This window comes from Drosophila teissieri, chromosome 2L (assembly GCF_016746235.2).
Source record: "Drosophila teissieri strain GT53w chromosome 2L, Prin_Dtei_1.1, whole genome shotgun sequence".
Lineage (NCBI taxonomy): Eukaryota > Metazoa > Arthropoda > Insecta > Diptera > Drosophilidae > Drosophila > Drosophila teissieri.
In genome coordinates, this window is record NC_053029.1 from 14,467,884 (window position 1) to 14,488,631 (window position 20,748).

General features: G+C 43.5%; 4 protein-coding genes across 4 annotated transcripts; 3 read left to right on the top strand and 1 right to left on the bottom strand.

The window, feature by feature from the left end:
* Nucleotides 1–9,469: 9,469 nt before the first annotated feature.
* Nucleotides 9,470–10,944, top strand: LOC122626365 (glycogen synthase kinase-3 alpha-like). Its single transcript, XM_043806601.1, has 2 exons — nt 9,470–9,601; nt 9,670–10,944. The coding sequence occupies exons 1-2, from the start codon at nt 9,598–9,600 to the stop codon at nt 10,842–10,844; spliced, it is 1,179 nt and encodes a 392-aa protein (XP_043662536.1). The 5' UTR covers nt 9,470–9,597; the 3' UTR covers nt 10,845–10,944.
* Nucleotides 10,945–11,458: 514 nt separating this feature from the next.
* LOC122625935 lies at nt 11,459–13,913 on the top strand. The gene is made up of 2 exons (XM_043805995.1): nt 11,459–13,130; nt 13,200–13,913. Exons 1-2 carry the CDS (start codon nt 11,583–11,585, stop codon nt 13,893–13,895), a joined length of 2,244 nt encoding a protein of 747 aa, XP_043661930.1. The 5' UTR covers nt 11,459–11,582; the 3' UTR covers nt 13,896–13,913.
* Nucleotides 13,914–14,334: 421 nt separating this feature from the next.
* Nucleotides 14,335–16,084, bottom strand: LOC122622188 (dnaJ homolog subfamily A member 2-like). Its single transcript, XM_043800441.1, has 3 exons — nt 15,902–16,084; nt 15,389–15,835; nt 14,335–15,244 (listed from the first exon to the last, which is right to left on the bottom strand). Exons 1-3 carry the CDS (start codon nt 15,968–15,970, stop codon nt 14,591–14,593), a joined length of 1,170 nt encoding a protein of 389 aa, XP_043656376.1. The 5' UTR covers nt 15,971–16,084; the 3' UTR covers nt 14,335–14,590.
* Nucleotides 16,085–16,611: 527 nt separating this feature from the next.
* On the top strand, nt 16,612–20,694 carry LOC122626160 (NAD-dependent histone deacetylase sirtuin-1-like). The gene is made up of 2 exons (XM_043806316.1): nt 16,612–18,252; nt 18,462–20,694. The coding sequence occupies exons 1-2, from the start codon at nt 17,052–17,054 to the stop codon at nt 19,745–19,747; spliced, it is 2,487 nt and encodes an 828-aa protein (XP_043662251.1). The 5' UTR covers nt 16,612–17,051; the 3' UTR covers nt 19,748–20,694.
* The last annotated feature ends 54 nt before the right edge of the window (nt 20,695–20,748 follow it).

Genomic DNA, 20,748 nt, shown 5'->3' on the forward strand with positions numbered 1-20,748 from the left:
TTGTATTTTTTATTGGCCCGCAAGAAACGAAACTGTCAATTGATGTCTTCGGCGCCGGACGAGGCGGCGTTTGGTATTTCCTTGGAATTATCTTAATGTGAAATCTTGAACTATGTTTGGGGCATGGTCACCAGTAGGGCTGGCCGGCGAAAATACCTAAGACCATTTTTAATGGATTTCGGTCTTGACACGACATGGCCGAAACGTCTTAAGGCGCAATTAATTGCAAAGTTTTGTAACATCCACATAGTGTCACCGAAACCTGGCCTACAGCGAAAGCAGGCCCAAAAAAAATACAAACAGGAAACAAACTAATAAGCTGTGCTCCAATCTTTGTGCATATGTACGAGTATGTACATATCTACTGCAAAACCTAAAGCAATTTCGGACTCTTATCTTCCGTGGCGTTGCCTTTAAGCCAGATTATGCCCACAGAACCCTTTTCGCATCCCGGCGATTACACATAATTTTCATGTTAATGGCGGCTGGCAAATGCCAAGGTACCAAAAGGGGGAAAGCCCTTCAGAGCACGCAGAAAAGGAGTAATAAAATGGTAAGAATATGGGAGCATATGTGAACTGGCGTGTGCAGCTAAGCGGAAATCTAACCGACATTCCAAACCGAAAAACACAAGCTGAAAGCGAACGCAAAGGAAGGTGATTTCATTCTATTACGACCCTTCAAGACTTTCAAATGCTCTATAAAAGTCGATAAAAGTCATAAATTCCATAATAACTAAACATAAATAAACTGGATTTCAAAGAAGAACTATTTCTTATGAATCAGTTTAAATTGCAAAAGTTTAGGGATAAGGAATAAATCAGTATAGTAAGCTTTTTACATTAAAAGTCTAATTGTAACGCATGCCCAGTTAAACATCACTACATAAATACTAAAATTATAAGCAACATAGCTACAAATAGTTTAATAACCGCTTATTAAATACAATTTAATTTAAGTGCAGCCATAACATCCTAAGCAATCAGCACAAATCCGACGATTCGTGACCTAATTTCGAATTGAAATAACTTCCAACAATATAGCTTTTATACATCCGCCTTTTATTAGTTTACACCCGGCCATAAGGAAGTAATACTCCAGATTACGTCACTCAGCACGACTCCTTCGGCAGGACAACAAAGTTGGGGCTTTAAAACACCGGGCGGATTATATGACCAGACGAAACGAGACCCGGACTAAGCTGCACGACAAAACCCATAATATCCTGCAGTGGGCCATAAAAAATCGGTAAGGGCAGAGCAAATAAAATGGTCCACAGTCTTGCGATTCAGGTGTGCAGGAGCGGCCTATGGACCAAAATCCACAGACTGACATTTGGTTTTTTCCCCCACCCCCAGTCCTGCGGTTGTTTGTCTGTCTTGCTTTTTTTTCTGTTTTCAACAACGCTCGGAAACGGATGCGGATACGGATGCGGATGCGGATGTCTGCCATAAACGAGCTCATTAGTAGGCACAATGTGCCATGGCTAATGTGCTCCAATAGATACTCCGGCGGCATTTCTCCAGCGACTGAAGCGATTTAAAGTTGAGCTGTTATTTTGGCCACAGGAATATCGGGCATCCGGCTGGCACCGCTCATTAAAGCCAACTTTTACAACAGTTTTAAAGTCGTAAACACCCAATGAAATTTTAATGACCGCTGGCAGGTTGTAGCCACGCCCCCATTCACTTACACACCGAAACGAGACGTGGAGCAGTAAAAAATAAAAAAAAAGTAAAACTCAGAATCCGTTCCAGCGATTCTCGCATCCTGTTTAAAGTTGAAAGATCCAGGGCTTATTGATTTTTTTGTGCAGTCGCCGGCGCTCGTTTCGTTTGATTTTGGACAGTTTAATGCTCCATTGAATGTTCCCGGAGTGCGGAGGTGGTGGTGGAGATGGTGGTGATGCTAGAGGTGGAGGTGCCCCCATGGGATGTCCATGTTTATGCCTGGCTGCTCCACAACCAGGAGGTCCTGCTACTCCAACTTACCCTTTCCCTTTATTTCCTGCTGGAGATACAGAGTGTGCACAGGAACATCCTTCGCCCTTTCGTAGACTCGATTGGCAACTTTGTTTGGCCAAATTGTCTTCTCACCCGCCTGCACTTTTCGCCCACTTTCCCGGCTTTTCCCCCCCTCCGCAGCTTGAAATGTCAATTGCGCTTATTAGGGTAAAAGTTCAGTGCGCTCTAAGCGAATTTGAATCCTAGAGATGGGCTATCTGCAAATGGCGAAATAAGCACTAGAAATCATCAGTAAAGCACAGGAATACATTAATATCTAAAGAAATTTCGATTACTCATTTTTGAAAAAGTTGCTACATATATATTTAAATTTAATATTTATTTGGGACAAAGTATAAGTTAAATCACTCCAATAATATTCAAAATTAAATTAAATTTCAACATTCCATTTATTTAAACTAAGTAAGAATGCATCTAACTATATATGTCCTTAAATTTGGACGTTGTTATTCCATCACGAAACCATCGCAAGCCCAAAAGGAATACCTAAGTACGTGGAGGGCGGTGGGCGGAAAAGCCGTAGTTGCCAGGCTGACTAACAAAAGTGGAAAACATTCCGCCACTTGACGGAGGTGTTTTCAAAAGTGTTGTGTTGTTCAAGTGTGTGGCATATTCCGGTGAAGAAGCCAAAGGAGCTGCTGCTCAGCTCCTTGCAATGGAGCGAAATCCAGATGCTGATGAGCAGCTGGGAGGAAATAACTAAGATGTTTGTTAGTCGGCTAATGACAGATTTTCGCTTTCGGCAAGTTGCCTCTTTCGTGGTACGAATAATTTCATCCGGAGCAAAAGCATTAAGACAATCAAATTAGTCAAAGACGAAACCTTAAAGCCAACTGATAGACATGGACAAAATGACCCAAGCAGCTGGCAGAAAGTCGCATCAATTTTTCCAGTTCCTGGCAGAAATTGCGTATACGACAGATGCTTTTTGCGGAGATTTATTTTCCAACCGAAAGTCCGACCAAGCTGCGACTGAGAACCTCCATTTTGAGTCTGGTAGTCGGGTAAATTGGGTAAACTGTCGCTCGATTTATTTGAAAATGTAAATTACTCCTCAAGGTGGTCCGCAGTCTAATTAAAAAGTTGCGTAGTACTTTTGCCCCTCGAGTAGGCCTAATTACGTTTACATTTTATTCCGAGTAAAGTGATTGTTAGCAGTTAAGTAAGAGCCAGAGATAATAGCTAAAAATAAAGCTCCAAGCCTCTGCTTATAGAACTTTAATGTAAACATGTGCAGGAACAAAAACGTTTTCAATTGAACTAATATTTTGATAAATAAATTTTAAATGCCTCTATCAATTAGCACTTTGTGTTCGATTTGGATTTGCCTGTGTAAATTTGCGTTATACCAATAATGTCGTAGTTTTTGCGAAGAAATTTTCATAAATATGCAAAACGGCAATTTCGTGTTGTATGTGTTGTGTGTGTGGCCAAAAATGTTGTCGCACATCTTTTTCAATGGCATCTGAAATTCGCGTTGAATATTGCATTTTATGCGATTGAATAATTTGTATTTAAATCGTTCGGGTTCAATACCCTCGAATAGCCAAACAAGTTGGCTCCGCTCGCTTTTTGCTTAAACGCTTTCGTCGCTCGGACGATAAATGTCAGAGGGGATTAGATGCGAAACAAATACATTTTGTGGAGTAAACATGCGTCCCGCTTCCGTTCGCTCCTTATTCGGTCTTTAGCGCACAACACGGCGTATGATTAATCTGCGAACGACTAATGCACTTAGCGAGCAGGGCTATGACATTAAAACTTAAGTGTGTGGCCCGCACTTAATTTAAAATGCATGTTAAAACGCCATTAACTTGCAAGCAGGAAGTGCTGATGCCCATATAATGCGACTACTACTGTTCTTGATGAGCATCTGACCCGGGACCCGGGGACAGGGATTTCGCATCCATTCCGCGCGTTTATTGAACTCCAACGAGGGGCAATTGGACAAAGCAATTGGCCCCCTGCCCATCGTATCATGTCGCCATGCAGCCAAGCGTTGCATATAAATTGCCAAAAATTATGAAAAGCCGATGCCTTAACAGGTAGCTATAATTACAGGGTTCACAGCTCATATGACTAATTAGGTTTTTTTTCGGCATTACGCTTGCTTTTTACTTGCTTTTTTTTTGTTTTGTCGTGGTCTGCGATTGCATTTGTCAGCCAGCTGGTTCCGAGCTCTTGAACCCCGACCACCTCATAAACCAGTCGAAGCAATTAAAAACAGTCTTAAAATACAGAGCAACTTGCAGGCTGCGTGCGATTTGTACGATAAAAAAAGGGGCGAGCAAGAAATTCGTTTCTTGTTCCCCGAAAACACGAAAATTACCTGTTGGCGACTGTCAGTGTGAATTATTAAAGCTTACATATGCCATACATTCAATCGTTGCAAACTCGATTTTCGCCAAGCTGATCAAGCACTAAGAGCATCCCATGAAAAGTTAAAGAGAAAAAAAGATATATAAGAATATCAACTTTAATATAAATTTAGCAGATGGTACTACTACGTTTTAGAAAAAATTTCCCAAAAGTGTTTATTGAAACAAGCTCAATTTATATATACATATATTTTTATTTAATAAACATATGTTGCTATGTAGGCTTTATTTACCATTTATAATACAAAAATTGGGGCTCTTAAAAAAGATATAATTTTATTCGATGCATTAAGCTCTAATGATCCTGAATTGATCCTGTGAAAACCAAATATATTTTTGATTTGGTACAAGGCACAAAAGCCCATCTAAGAAAAGTAAGACTACCATTAACAAATAACTTTCTGATCCAAAAATAAGATAATTAATATTTCGTACCACTCAAAGTAAATGTATTCATTTAGAAATTAAGAAATATTAAACCTTTATTGATCATATGAAATCCATATATATTCCTCATCAGAATAAGGTAAATAGAGAAAAAGTTGGCTTTAACATTTTTGACCCAAAATACAACGCATTGCCCTTTAGTGTTCAAGTAAACGTAAGGCTCGTCTTGGCAATATTTGTTAACTAAACACTGTAAGCTATAAAGGCTTCTAAGTAAATCTTAGAATCTTACAACCCATTTTTTAATGGGGCTCGAGATTTCGAAGTTCGCCAGCAACTCTGTGCGGTGGGAACAGTTTGGCTAGCCCCCAGTTCGCCTCGAACATGTTCGATCGCAACGCGATTATGATCTTCGCTGCCGTGGAGCAGAGCAACCTTGACCTGGTTCTTGGATCTCGAAAAGGGGCGACAGCGCCAAATGGCAGCAAATCGCACAGTTGTCTTTGGCCGCAGCCACATGCTGTTGCAAGCAGGAGGCACTCGTAACCGGTTAGCCGCTCTTTTCCCACCAACCTGCAATTAACTGCCTTTTTTGCAGCGCTGAACTTGGCCGCCGCCCGCGGGGCACTCACGCAATGCGGTGGGCGTGGCACGGCACGTTAAGCAAAATAGGATTTTTTGGCGGTCAACAGGTTGGTGCGTGTAAGGCTGCGGGGGCGTGGCCTCAAATAAAAATATAAATAAGTCGAGCAGGTCAGAAAAAAAGAGCTTGTAAGTCGGACAAGCTTTTTATTTGACTACAAAACTTCAAAATAAACATACTTGTTTAATTTTTAGGATCTGTATAATGTTGTAATAAATTGTATCTTACAGCATTTTAGTATACTGTACATGTTTATCACACTCCTTTAATAATTTGATGTATAATTACAGCTTCCTTGATTTTACCCTATGGCATTACCATTTGCCCTAATACCATTTTGAATTAATTAAAATTAATCACTGTGCGTAGTGATAGAGTGCCAAAAATTTAATCCTATTCTGCCTATTTAGCATGGAAGTTAATCATCATTAGAGCTTCATCATTAGTCTTTACCCGAGGGGTTTTATTTAATGCCTTCTGCTAAATTAAAAATTCCGTTTGGGTTGAACTTAATATAATATGTCCTCACAAGTGGCAAACCATTTAATTGAATTACGATTATACACCTAATGCGCAAACTTTGCCCGATTCTGACTTTTTTGATATGTAAATTTGTAGAAATTGATTAACTAATGAATATTAAGAGGGAAGAAGTCGCTTTAGTCAACGATTGGCATAAGGTCCATCACAAAAAGGGCTCTTAATTATTTTGCACCCATAAACATTTAAAGGAAATGGATTAGAGATAACTTTGCGAAGCTTGAAGTGGAAAAAAGCATATGGAATTCTTGATATTAATAATATAATATAATATAATAATATAATATAACTCACCAAATTTAACAAATTAAAAAGAAAGCAATCGGTATCTGACAGTCGTGCCCACTACTTTTTCTCGTTGGCATTCCGCCTGTAAGTGATTTGAAAGGGCTTTTAGGAATTGAAACGATTACTAGATTTTATTGACTGATTGTAAAACATGGCAAATGTTACCCATACAAATCTGCCACAACAAAATAAATAAATCGCATCAACGGCAATCATTCCGAGGTAGAACCAAACAAACGAGATTAAAGTTCGTTCATTTGAAATTTAAATTCCATGAATATTTGCAGCTTGCCCAGCGTGCAATTGGTTTTCCAGTTTACCCTTCATTAGGCGGCTCTCTTGTTGTTGGCATTACCTGGTGCTTGTCGCCGATTTCTTTCGCACTGCCCGTTGCCCATTAATTTGCAGTACAAAGAGCCTCCGAGAGCCGGTAACCGGTTTTGAAGAGCCTCGCATCTAATACCAAGTTCAAGGTCGAGTCCGAGACCGAGACCGATACCGAGAGCACAATGCATCGCCAAGGTGTGACTATATCTACATATACACCATGTACACCAATCCAAAACCACCAGCAACGGCCAAGCCAGCAAGCACTCGACCAAGTTCTAACCTCATGCACTGAGCAAAATCCAGAGGCAAGAACACTTAACTTAAAGAAACTACGTAAGACATCAATAAAATTGTATATAATGTATTTAAATATAAATGCCTCTTATTAGCAAAACATTTTATTATTATTTTCATATGTGCATTAATATTATTTATATTTTTTGTCAGTGCATCAAGAGCTTTTCAATTTGTTATGGTGGGCGGTGGCAGGCGCGAGTCTTATTCTCCTAACTCATTCCCCTTCCCCACTCATTCAAATCTTGCTTAATTATACAGTGGGTAAGTCTAAGCAGCTTTGTGTTCTGGGGGCAACTGCAATTGAAAGATTTTCCCACGAATTGCGAATTTCCATTAAGCCATTGGCTTTGAGACGTGAAGTGCTTGGCCACGAGAACCGAATACAGCACGTTTTCCAATTGAGCAGCGTCGAAGAATGCTCTCCACCCGAAGGGTACTTACCAATATAAATATTTATTCTGCAGTTAATTTTGAAGACAAAAATAATCGTATAATCGTGTAACAATTTAATATTTATTGTGCAAAGTAATAGTTTTCATTGGCTTATCAAAAGTGACAGGCTTCTAAAAGACAATTTCTGAATACACATTAAGTGGGATCAAGCAAATGATTTACTTATACTTAAATAAGTTCTTGAATTCCAGCAACTTTTTATTAAAAGTTATACTCTCCATACTTAACAGAAATTTTCTTTCATTATTGGCCCATATTTTCCACCCATTTGCCCAAAATGCTGCATCGAAAATAATGCAAATCCTATCGCATATGCTGCTGATTCGAATCTCTCCACGGGTTGCGCACAAATCACATTAAATGCCAACGCATCCGAGTTCAAACAGGGAAAAATATTGATCAAGTGGGAGGGTGGGAGTTCAAATATTGATAAATGACCCGATTTGGATGGAGGAGTAACTTTTTGAGTGGCCACATGTGCGGTTTGATTTATGAACGTACCGGCAAAGAGTTGAGGTTCATTAAGACCGTTTTGATAAATGCGATAGACGTCTAATTTGCATGGAGCTGGCAAAATGCTCCGCCACACATCGAAGCTTCCAAAGCACATCCATTTGAATCCATTTGAATCCATTTGAGTCCATCTGAGCCAGCCACTTTGTAATTAGAATGACGAAACGCCCCAGAAACCAGTCAGCATTGCAATGGAAGCGGTTCCCTCAGCAAAAAAAGAACTAAAATCCGCAAATGCCGGAAAAAAGGATAGATGGAGCAGGGAGAAAATGCTATTTAAACGGATATCCCAAATGTCTGGCCGGATGGGCGCTGCTCCGCACTTTTGGCCTGACAGTCATTTCCGTTAGCAAGTTTTTCATTGCTTCCCATGGCGATTTTACGGGCGGATGGGGTGTTGAGGTCCTGATGGGGACCTGTTGCGCGGAGACAGATCTATGCCATCGTAAAATATGCCATTTGGATTTGGGAATTTAGTTTTAATTACCAAAAAGGATGCGAACGACGGAAGTGGGAAGTTATGTTTATTTAGGTTTGGTTAGAGATGCTCAATAGTTGGGATTCATAATTCGAAAACTTTACCACTTTGACAAGATCTCACACATTATTATTATTTTATATTTATTTACATAATCAAATATGTAAATCTTTTATGGGTTTCTAATTTTAGTGGTCGCCCAAAAGTATGCAATGTTTGTATATACAATTAGAGCACAACGTTATCCTATCATTCCGTTTCCGGAAGCCCTTTATAAACAAATTTTTGATTGTGGAATTTAAATTAAATGGGGATAGTAAGCTTTAGGCCCATAGTGTTCATTGATATATCTCACTTATTTAACCTGTCAGCATAGTCGGAGTCACGACAAGGAATCATCACTATCTAAGGATTTCTCCACAGAATCCGTTTGTGCAAATACACCGCCTCCAAAATCCACGCACACACGCACACACACACACATACACGCATCGGCCATTAGTGTGAGTGCTCGTCCTTTTTCTCTTCCAGCGGAAGTTGTCTGTGTTAATGGAATTACATGAATTCCAACTCTGAACCGCAGAGTAAAAGCGAGAATACACTGGCAGGCGACATTTCCGCAAATGCATGGCCCATAAACATTGACGGAGGGCGGAGTGGTGGGGGTGAAAGCTTTTCCACACAAGTGCGACAGAGAGGTCCAAATGAAGGGCGAGAAAGAGAGCTAGAGTTAGTTGCAGCAAAAGCGGAAATGATAATGGCTCGCACCGACGACCGACTTTTTATCGCATTACAGACTTCGCCCCATATACATAATCCACTTTTGACTTCCGCTTGCAGAAACAAAATCGAAACAAATGCCTCGAATATTTCGAGTTGTTTTTCCCCCTTTTGATTTTATTTAATGTAATTTCTAGTTGAAGTCAACATATTTTTGCACCAGAAAAAACGTCAACAGCTGTTAAATTTGCTGAATTTTTTATAACTTTGCAAATACCATTTTTAAATCATAGACTACCTATGGTTATCTGCTGATTCAAAAGGTACGATTGGTTGTTCATTAATGTATTATATCTAAGAATAAAGTTTCCAACACTTATATTTCCATTCGCAACACAAGTTTTGAAATCTAACAAGGTGGCAATTCCCAAGGAAATTGACAGTCGTGCTTTAGTATTATTCCTTTCTAGCTATTGACTTGCTAGTTTGAGTGGAGAAATAAATACGAGTAGCTATTTTCATCAACACGTAGAGTTTCCGTTAAAAATGGGTATAAGATTAATTTTTCCCGACAATCTTCATTTAGGATTTCTTTCAAATCACTTTATCCCACTTTAGAACATAAGGATAAGAAGCAAAAGTCCTCAAAACGCCAGTCCCAGGTTCCACTCATCATTCCCAAGGACTCGGTGGTCAGCACCTATGCCGTTGGTCGCCTGAGCTCGGAACCTGTTCCGGCGAGGATTGAGATTAAGGAACTGATAGGGAGTGGATGCTTTGGCCGGGTGTACCGCGCTCAACTGGACGAGTCCGAGGAGCTGGTGGCCGTGAAGCAGACCCTCTACAATCCCAAGTTCTGCCAGCGCGAAGCAGAAATTATGGGTCAGCTAATGGACCACAACAACATAGTCCGGCTCATCATGCACTCCTGCGTGAACTTGGGCGTTCCACCAATGGACTACATTATGCTGGTTATGGAATACATGCCGATGACTCTGCTGGACTACATAAACTATCACCTAATGGAGCTGCAGCCCGCAGAGCTCCTAGTCAATGTGCGCATACTCTCGTATCAGATCTTCAGGGGATTGGGATATCTCCATCTATTGGGCATCTGCCACCGCGACATTAAGCCCGAGAATCTGCTGATGGACAACCAGAAGATGGTGCTCAAGCTAAGTGACTTTGGCAGCGCCAAGCACCTGGTGCCCCAGGAGCCCAGCCTGAGTTACATTTGCTCCCGGCTATATCGTGCTCCCGAGCTGTTTGCCAAATATGAACTATATACCTGTGCGGTGGACATCTGGAGCGCTGGCTGCGTCCTGGCGGAGCTGCTCAAGGGATCTCCCCTCTTTTCCAGCCACAAGCACGACCGAAAGCAGCTGCGGCTCATCGTCAATATGCTGGGCAGCGATGGCTTGGAACGAGCTCCTGAAATACGCTCAAAGTGTGGGAACTCACTGCATCCTCGGACTTCACGCCCCAGTTGGGATCTTCTCCTGAATGCGGCTGTTCCCCTGGATCTGTCCGATCTCTTGAACTCATGTTTGATCTACGAGTCCGCGGCTAGAATCTCACCCATGATGGCATGTGGTCACGGCTCATACGATGAACTGCGCATCATGGACGCCCTGGGGCTGCGCATGCCCAATGGCAATCCGCTGCCGCCTCTGTTCAACTTCAACAGCCAGGAGATGGGCACAGATCCAAAGCTTTGGGTCAAGCTATTGCCGATCCATTTGTCTGCGGTGGATGATGAGTATTCGGCCGTGGCAGCCTTTGAAGAAGTCTAGATGACTTGCAAAATAAACTGTGATTATGTTACTGACGTTAAGTCGTCGCAGGACTTTGAGAAAAAGATTGAAAAAATAAATAAATACAATAGTTAAATAACTTTTCTGTGACACTGACACTGACACGCGATGGAAAGGTTAGCAACACCTGTTAAATAATTTTCTAACAACATTTAAACTTATGTGCAAAAATAACCAAATTGGTAGTTTCAGCAAACATTTGTATTAAGAGATACATGCATAGTTCATTAAAAGGAGCTTATGATAACACAAAAGATGTGAACCGCTTCGGAGCGGAAATACTCCGAAACGATTACACTTTTTAAGTGTATGAACCGAACCTTGAACCGGAACCATAAGTTTTTTATTGACAAATAAGAAGCAAGTCATAGATTTTAGCAATGTGGTCATGTGGATGAACATCGATGTTGGTATTTTTTTATAAACTATTAAATAAATGATAAATAGAACCTGTTGTAAGTGGTCCTATGCTCTCACCCTTAAACTTGGTAAGAACTACAAATATTTTACTAGGACATTTGAAAATCTCAAATCCCTGAGAACCCTTTATCTGTCATTTAGCCGACTATCGAAGTAGCCCTTGAAAGAACTGAAAGAAGTCTGGCAGGACCATTGGAAAAGTGTTTCAGTCTTTCAGCAGATCTCGCACCGGTCAGCAGAAAAGTGTACTGTGAAAAATCGAAAGAAAATTTTGGTTTGCAGAGATTTTGTCGAGTCATGGAGTTGCCGTCCATGGTGGAGCGTTCGGGCGATCGCCTGGTGGTGCGCAGCTTGGTAAATGGTGCTCCACTGTATCAGTCGTCCTTTGAGGGTGGAGCAGGTGCGGGGCTGCCCATGTCCCTAAGCTTGCAGCCGCTTTTTGGTACGGATTTTCTTGAGCATCAACTGGAGCAATACAAGGTGAACAACTTCATGTCTCCACTATCGGCGCTCGGTTTTGTTTCCGCGGACACTGCAGAGCCAGTGGACTTGGCCAAGGAGAATATGGAGAACTCTCTGCCAGATGGTAATCCGTCCAACAACGAGGAGGAGCTGCCCCAGTGCAAGATACGGCGTAACTACAGCTGCAACCAGTGCGCCTTCTTTACCCAAAATCCACGCAGTCATCTCTCCCATCTTCGTGACGTTCATGGCGAGCGAATTGTGATCAACGAGTGCAAGTTGTGCCTCTACGCCTCGCGTCACTTCCAGAAGCTGGTGAGGCACATGAAAATGGTGCACGGCTGTTCCGATGATGGCGGCGGAGTGCAGGGATCAGGTGCTCAGACGCGAGGTAAGCGGAATCTCTCCAGGGAGGTGCGCAAGCGGCGTCTGGAGGAGAGTATTGAAAGCCAGGGTGCGACTGGGCCATCCATAGACCCCAACCTGCAGCGCATGATCCAGAATGGACCACCACTGGAGCAGCTAAAAATAGAACTGCAGCAGCAAGAGAAGCAGCTACTGGCCAGTGTCCAGGCGTACAATCGGCAGCAAGATATGCTACAGCTCCAGCAGATCGTCGAGAGCCATGACAACATATTCTCCATGGCCTACGAGTTCCAGACCAAGCTGATGCCGCCCAAGCAAGCAGAGTCCTTGAAATTGGACCAGCACAACAGCAGCTCCGACTCCGAGGAGCCGCCGAAGAGTCCTTCGCCGGATACCCGCGAACAGCCGCCAGGAGCGGAGCAGTTTCAATGCCAGAAATGTTCGTATAGCACTCCCATCCGGGCCAGATTCAAGAAGCACGTCAAGTACCACTCCATGCCGCTGATCAAGTGCAGCTCATGTGATTTTCACACCCCCTACAAGTGGAATCTGGACCGCCACACCAAGAACCATGGTGCCAATGGCCATTTCAAGTGCTCGGCCTGTGACTTTAGCACGGATATCAAACAATCGCTGACCATTCACGAATTAAACCATCATGTAGCCACAGTGGGTCACCAAGTGGGCAACAGACGTCGAGATGAGGCAGAGGATCAGCTGGATCAGCAGCCAAGTGGTTCCAGGAAACCAGAATCGCTTAAAGTTGGTCCTTCCGTTGCAGCAGCGGAATCTCCTCTTCCCCAGCCCTCGGGGATCGTTTGCTCACATTGCCAAAAGCGTATGGCCAATGCCGTCCAGTTGATAAACCATCTACAAGTGTGCACTGCAGCCTTGCAAAACACCACCCAACTGCAGAGTTCTCTCAACGCCGAAGTGGATCTTCCCGATGAGGATTTTCCCAGTGCTCCCACTGATCTTAGCTATTGCGGCGTAGAAACAGCTCCAGGCTATGGAGAGGTAAAGCTAATAATTGATATTTATGTACCTTTTATAAGCAGAATACCTATCTAATTCATTGGTTTTCAGGTCACAGAAGTTTTGCCAGAGGAATCCGATGATTCAGCACCATTGAAGAAGGTTTTCAAGTGCCCCCATTGCACTTTTTGGGCCGCCACTGCATCTCGCTTCCATGTCCACATCGTTGGTCATCTGAACAGGAAGCCCTTCGAATGCTCTCTGTGCGCCTATCGCTCCAACTGGCGCTGGGACATCACCAAGCACATCCGCTTGAAGGCCATCCGCGACAGATCCCATAACCAGGCCCAGGTGCTGATGAACGATGAGACCGGGAGGCGCAACTACGCCAAGTACAACCAGTATCTGACTATGATGAAGGTGAGCGCTGAGCAGTTGGCCGACTCCAAGGGAATGCGTACGGGTGAAATGATTGTAATGCCGCCGGAGAAGCTAGTCGACCATCATCCCATGGAAACGGAGGAGACCATTGAGATGGTGGACAGTGCTCATTCGACCTCTGCACTGGACTTAAGGAAGCCTAGGGACGAACACTCTGAAGAGTTAGCATGTAACAGCAACAGGAAGCCACAAGAGGGAGCCAACTGGCATACAAATTTAGAACCCATGTCATTCAAATCACTGAATTCATCAACCACCAAGCCAAAGTTCAAGGAGTCGCCTCTGGATTTGACCAAGTCAGATGGTGGTCAATCAGACGAAACGGCGTCCACTGATGACTTTCAAGAATCCAATGAAAGCGATTAGAACGGATCTTAATTCTTTGCAACAATATTACATAATTATTGTACGGAAATTTTAAATAAAACGAATAAACCTTACAACTTACAAAAACGGTAGACATTGACAAGACTTAAAAAATGTGAAATAATTGAAACATTTTTCAAAAGTAAAAGCAACGTTTTGAAACTAAGGTAGCCCGCAGCTGATCAATCACATTTATCTCAAAGATATAACAAAATATATGATTTCAAATATGTTTAAATAACAAACTGGTTTATGTCCTAGGAATTAAATCTGTAAAACGTTTTACATTTTCCCGATTTTTAAGATTCCAGTAAAAGAGTAACAACCTTTCTACGGTGAGATTATTGTGTATTGGTTTATTGTTTTGTAGAGATAATTAGGGCAAGTTTAGCCCAACAAAAATGTAACAATAAATAAGTAGTTAATAGTGTTAAAACAGTTAATTTAACGTGGCTAATTTATTGATGACACATCTATTGAAGATCAGATCAGCTAAGCTTTAGTCTCGAATAATAAAACTACGAATTTAGATCACGCGCTTTTCACAGCAAACATTCCTGTATGAAAAATAATACTATGCATATCAGGACGAACAGCGGCACCAGGAAGCAGACTTCATCTACGCCGAAAGTGCCCAGTATGAGCCACAAATCGACGCAGAGAAACCGCGCCTGCAGGAGCCACAACCACAGGCACTAAGCCGTCTGGCACTGTACGCCCTCAAAGTGAGACGACTGTCCGTCTTCGTCTTCCTGCTGTCGCGGCTGCGGCTTATAGTCCGTCATTTGCACTTCTTCGGCGTTCTTTGGGATAACAATCGGCTGCCTGGGGGGAAGTAAATCCTCCAGCATGGCCAGCTGCGGCGCCGTGGCAAAGTCGTTGTCCGGAAACTTAACCCTAAACTTCATGTAGAGATCTCCACTTTCGGTGGCCTTGTTGAATACGGGCATCCCACTGCCTCGCACCATCTTTATTTGGTTGTGCTGCAACACTTCACCCGGATAGGTGCGCAGACAGACGTTTCTTCCATCCAAGTGCTTGAAGCAATGCGTGTAACCGCACAATGCTTCCGTGATATTGAGCTCCAGGTCTCGCATGTACAGATTGGCATGGCGGCGCTGAAAATGTAGATGCTCCAGCTGCCCTATGACTACAATCAGATCCCCGAACTCGCCGCCTCGCATTTGGTGGCCCTCATTTGCGAAGGGAACCTTTAGCATGTGGGGTGTCCCTCGCTCCACGACTAGGTCCCGCTTCATCTTCTGCTCTACAAAACCACTGCCCTGGCAGGGGCTGCACTTCTTGTCGTCCCTTATGGTGAAGCCCCTTCCATCGCAAGTCGGACAGGTCTGAAAAAAAATATATTTAAATAAATAACATTTTATTATAAGGCTAATTGCTATAGTGATATGTGGTCAGGGGTGGGGGATTAGGGGTCTTTTCCGGGTGCGTGGTCCGTGTCGCGAATTCAACATATTAACCATCTTACATACCGTATCGAAGGGACTAAGACCCATAAAGGTAAATGCGGCCGCACGTCCTGCTCCGCCGCAGGTCTCGCAACTCTCGTGCGCTTCCTTGGGACCGCCGTCGCCGTTACACTTGGAGCACAGCTTCAGGCGCTTGTACTCCACCTTCTTGTTCATGCCGCCGACATAGATCTCTTCCAGAGTTAGCTCCACCTTCACCACGACTTTGCCATTGCGCCTGCCCCGACCTCCGGGCGAAACCCGATCGAAAGGGAACCATTGGGCGAAGAACTCGGAGGCATCAGAGAATCCATCGGCGCCCTCTTGCAGGCCCTTCAATCCGTAACGGTCGTAGATGCGACGCTTCTCGGGATCGGACAGTACTTCGTAGGCGAAGGATATTTCCTTGAACTTGTCGCCCGCATCGGGATTCTTGTCTGGATGGAACTCTTTGGCCAATTTTCGGTAGTTCTATTGGAGAAAAGTTGAATGCAAAGTATTTACCAACAAATCGAATTGGGACTATTACATATCTACCTTTTTAATTTCCTCATCAGTTGCATCCGGAGCAACTCCGAGAACCTCGTATAAATTTAGGTTGTCCATTTGCTATTGCACCCCAGTCCCCCTACAAACTAAAATAATTGTACATTGTAAGTGTACGACTTATTAAATTATTTAACAATGTATTATGACAATATTTTCAAGTCATATTGGGTGGCAAGTATGCCCAAGTGCGATAAAAAAACTATAATTTTGGGGAAAGTACCAAATAAATACTTAAAATCCAAGCTTTTTTTGTAAACAGTAGGCACTTGCAGGAAGGTTCTAGAAAACTGTTACACATTTTTTGTATTTATCAACTTAGTTGTTTTGGTGAAATAATTTAAACGTATGCATACATCAATTTGTAATCTTACCATATAAAATGTGTACCCTAAAATATGTTATTCGCTTAGTTTTTTATATATTGAGTTGGTATCATAAGTAAAAATTTGTTAAAAAAATTGCAGCATAGTTTAAAATTAATTTTGTTTACTTTTTGACAAATTATTACAACCCGAAAATTTTACAATTTAAGGAAATTCAAATTAGGGGTTTGGTAAGTGGACAGTGTCCACTGTAGCAACACGTAATCACCCCAGTAAAATCCCGAAAAATACCAGAAATATACCAAGATGAGTCATGCTGGCGGCACTTTCCATGCGAAAACGCGTTAGCGCTTTTCGCACGACGTGTCAGGGTCCCACCCGAATCACGTCCACTAGCGCACATACACACACAGGCGCAGCTACGTGTGCCATCTTGCTTTTTTCATCGGAAAATTTTCCAGAAATTACGCTCGAAAATTACGAAAAAATCGCGACCAAATGGTTTCGAAATTTTTTTAAAATTTAAGTTTCGTGAAAATACGTGAAATAAAGTCGAGTCGGTTGAAAAAATCGCCGCCAAACGATCGCTGGAGAATTTTTTCAATCAAGCCAAATGGGTGCGAAGCTGACGACGTAAAAATTTTTGTGTGTACCAACGAAAGAGAGGAGAAAACGGACGAGGCGAGAGCGCAAAGCGGAAAGACCGAGGAAACACTCGCGCAAGAAGAAGAAGAGACAGCAGCAGCACCAACTACGAGAGTTTTCTCTCCGTGAGTCTGTGTGTGTGCGCGTGTGCGCGCGCTTGGGTTGGGAAAATGATGGAAAATTACGAGGAAATTCGCCTGGGCCACATTAGGTCTAAGGATCTGGGCAACCAGGTTCCAGACGCTCCTCAATTCTATCCGCCAGCCAAGTTTGATTTTGGCGCCGAAATTTTGGCCTCAACGTCAACAGAGGCAGAGGCCGAAGCAACAACAACAATCACAGAAACAGCAACAAGCGAACTGGCTGGCAAAGCAAATGGTGAAATCAAAACAAAAACATTGGCTGCCAGGGAAGAACAAGAGATTGGCGCCAATTTGGAGCATAAAACCAAAAATCCCACAAAGTCAATGGGCGAGGATGAAGATGATGACGAGGAGGAGGATGAGGACGACGACGAGGAGGAGGACGATGAGGAGGAAGTCACTGGAACGAGCAACGAGGACGAAGACTCTAGCTCCGACTGCTCCTCATCTGTGGGGCCCGACTGGAAGCTTCGCTGGCTGCAACGAGAATTTTACACAGGCCGTGTGCCGCGTCAGGTTATTGCCAGCATTATGCCGCATTTCGCCTCCGGTCTTGCGGCCGACACCGACGACTCCGTGCTGTGGGACTATTTGGCCCACCTGTTGAACGAGCCCAAGCGGCGCAACAAGCTGGCCTCTGTGAACACCTTCGACGATGTCATCAGTTTGGTCAAGAAATCACAGAAGATCATTGTGCTAACAGGAGCCGGGGTATCCGTCTCCTGCGGCATTCCGGACTTCCGATCCACCAATGGCATATATGCGCGGTTGGCCCATGATTTTCCCGATCTGCCCGATCCGCAGGCCATGTTTGATATCAACTACTTCAAGAGGGATCCACGACCGTTCTACAAGTTTGCCCGCGAGATATATCCCGGCGAGTTTCAGCCCTCGCCATGCCATCGGTTCATCAAGATGCTGGAGACCAAGGGCAAACTGTTGCGCAACTACACCCAAAACATCGACACACTCGAGCGGGTGGCTGGCATCCAGCGAGTAATTGAGTGCCACGGCTCCTTTTCAACGGCGTCGTGCACCAAATGCCGTTTCAAGTGCAACGCCGACGCCCTACGGGCGGACATATTTGCCCAACGAATTCCGGTGTGCCCGCAGTGCCAGCCCAATAAGAAGCAGAGCGTGGATGCCTCGGTGGCCGTTACCGAGGAGGAGCTGCGCCAGCTGGTCGAGAACGGCATTATGAAGCCGGATATCGTCTTCTTTGGCGAGGGTAGGTGCCATTTTAATACAGATTTATTATATATTATCAATAGTCTCGGTGAAATAAATGCTAGAGCTTCACATTCGACGAACAGAATGAGTCTTTATTTCAGTACAAACCAAACTTTTTCCAAGATTTTAAGAGATAAACTACTCCAAATACAGATTAACGCTATATACCATATAACATATTGTGTTTGCTTTTCCTATTGCCAACAGGACTGCCGGACGAATACCACACGGTCATGGCCACCGACAAGGACGTCTGCGATCTGCTGATCGTAATCGGCTCCTCGCTGAAGGTGCGACCTGTGGCCCACATTCCCAGCAGCATACCGGCCACGGTGCCGCAGATCCTTATCAATCGCGAGCAGCTGCATCATCTAAAGTTCGACGTGGAGCTGCTGGGCGACTCCGATGTGATTATCAACCAGATTTGCCACAGGTTGTCGGACAACGATGATTGCTGGCGGCAGCTGTGCTGCGATGAGTCAGTGCTTACCGAAAGCAAGGAGCTGATGCCTCCGGAGCACTCTAATCACCACCACCATCATCATGTCAGTCACCATCTACATCACCACCGCCACTGCAGTTCAGAGAGCGAGCGGCAATCGCAGCTGGACACGGATACGCAATCTATCAAGTCAAATAGTTCGGCGGACTACATTCTGGGCTCAGCTGGCACCTGCTCGGATAGTGGGTTTGAGTCATCCACTTTTAGCTGTGGAAAGCGTTCCAATGCCGCCGAAGCGGCAGCCATTGAACGCATTAAAACAGACATACTGGTGGAGCTGAATGAGACCACCGCCCTAAGTTGCGATCGTCTGGGCATCGGAGCCCCTCAGACACCGGTTGAGAGTTATCGACATCTTTCCATTGATTCCTCCAAGGATAGCGGCATCGAGCAGTGCGACAACGAAGCCACGCCCAGCTACGTGCGTCCCAGCAATCTTGTTCAGGAGACTAAGACAGTGGCGCCCAGTCTGACGCCCATTCCACAACAGAGGGGAAAGCGACAGACAGCAGCCGAGCGCCTGCAGCCTGGAACATTCTATTCCCACACCAACAACTATTCGTATGTGTTTCCAGGAGCTCAGGTGTTCTGGGACAACGATTACAGCGATGATGATGACGAAGAAGAGGAAAGAGTACACAATAGACACAGTGATCTCTTTGGCAATGTGGCGCCCAACTATAAGGATGAAGATGAGGATGCCTGTGATCTGAACGCCGTTCCATTGTCACCATTGCTCCCGCCTTCACTAGAGGCTCACTTAGTCACCGAAATAGTGAATGGATCCAACGAACCGGTGCCCAACAGCAGTCCCGGCCAGAAAAGACCCGCCCGCATTATAGAACAGCAGCCAACGGTCAACCCATCGCCCGCTATTGAGACGGAAATTCCCCCTCTAAAGAAGCGGCGACCAAGCGTGGAAAATGAGCAGCAGTCCCAAATGGAAAGATCTGAGGAGAGTCCGCCTCCAGGACAGTTAGCAGCAGTGTAAACGTAATCTTAGCCCTGCAAGTAGTTTAGTATTTATTTTAAATGCAATTTAAACCAACTTGTAAACACAACACAACAGAATCAATGTCCAGAGAAGCTCCGAAATCGAAGCAGAGGGCCATGTTACCAATTTCATTCCCCGGAAATGTAGTGGAATCGGAAATGATACAACGTTTACTTGTTATTTATTTAAAATATGAAAACACTTCTATTCCGGTATCCCGAAGTTTTCAAGAAATGAAACCGGAACTAGGACCACTAGTTTACTCAATTCGAGGCTTTAGAGATCTGACCTTTGTTGCTTTACAACCCACCCCCTATGCCCAATCCCGTTTTGATATTCTTTAAACTCTTAGTTTATTTATTATCTCTCTTTTCAAAACGAAACGCTGTAAATGTTAGTATTTTATTATATTAAGTTGTTATTGAGGCCTTTTTAGATAAACTAAAAGAGATAAGCGGAAAGTTGAAAATCCTTTAGAAAGCAGGGTTTCTTTGTATTCAAAGAGAAACAGCGCCTCAACTTTAAATCTAGTTATAAGCGTAATATATTCAAAACTATGCAGCTGCAAACGGAAAAATACGTTAGTTTAAATTAAAAACTAGACACAAACACTCTGTATATAAGCACTCGCCCTTAATTTGTATTGTAAATGATTATTTTTCTACTTTTTTGTGTTATTCTCTTCCTTTCCTATTTCTATCGGTTATGGCAACTTTTTTAACATTAATACACTCGCACCCACATCAAAATTGATCAGCGCATGGATTTACAGATATAAATACGAGTTTGAAATTTGGTGTGCGTGTTTAAAATGTTTATTCAAAACCTAGCATAAATATATAGCCACCAAACGCAGTGTAAACATAGCAGTAAGAATTTAGTCTATATGTCTTAAAAGTGTATTAATATCCAGAATATAAACCAATCTAAAAAACACAAGGAAACAATGCATTTTGATTGTTCGATGGACCCAAAAAAAAACCCAACCAAGATGAAAA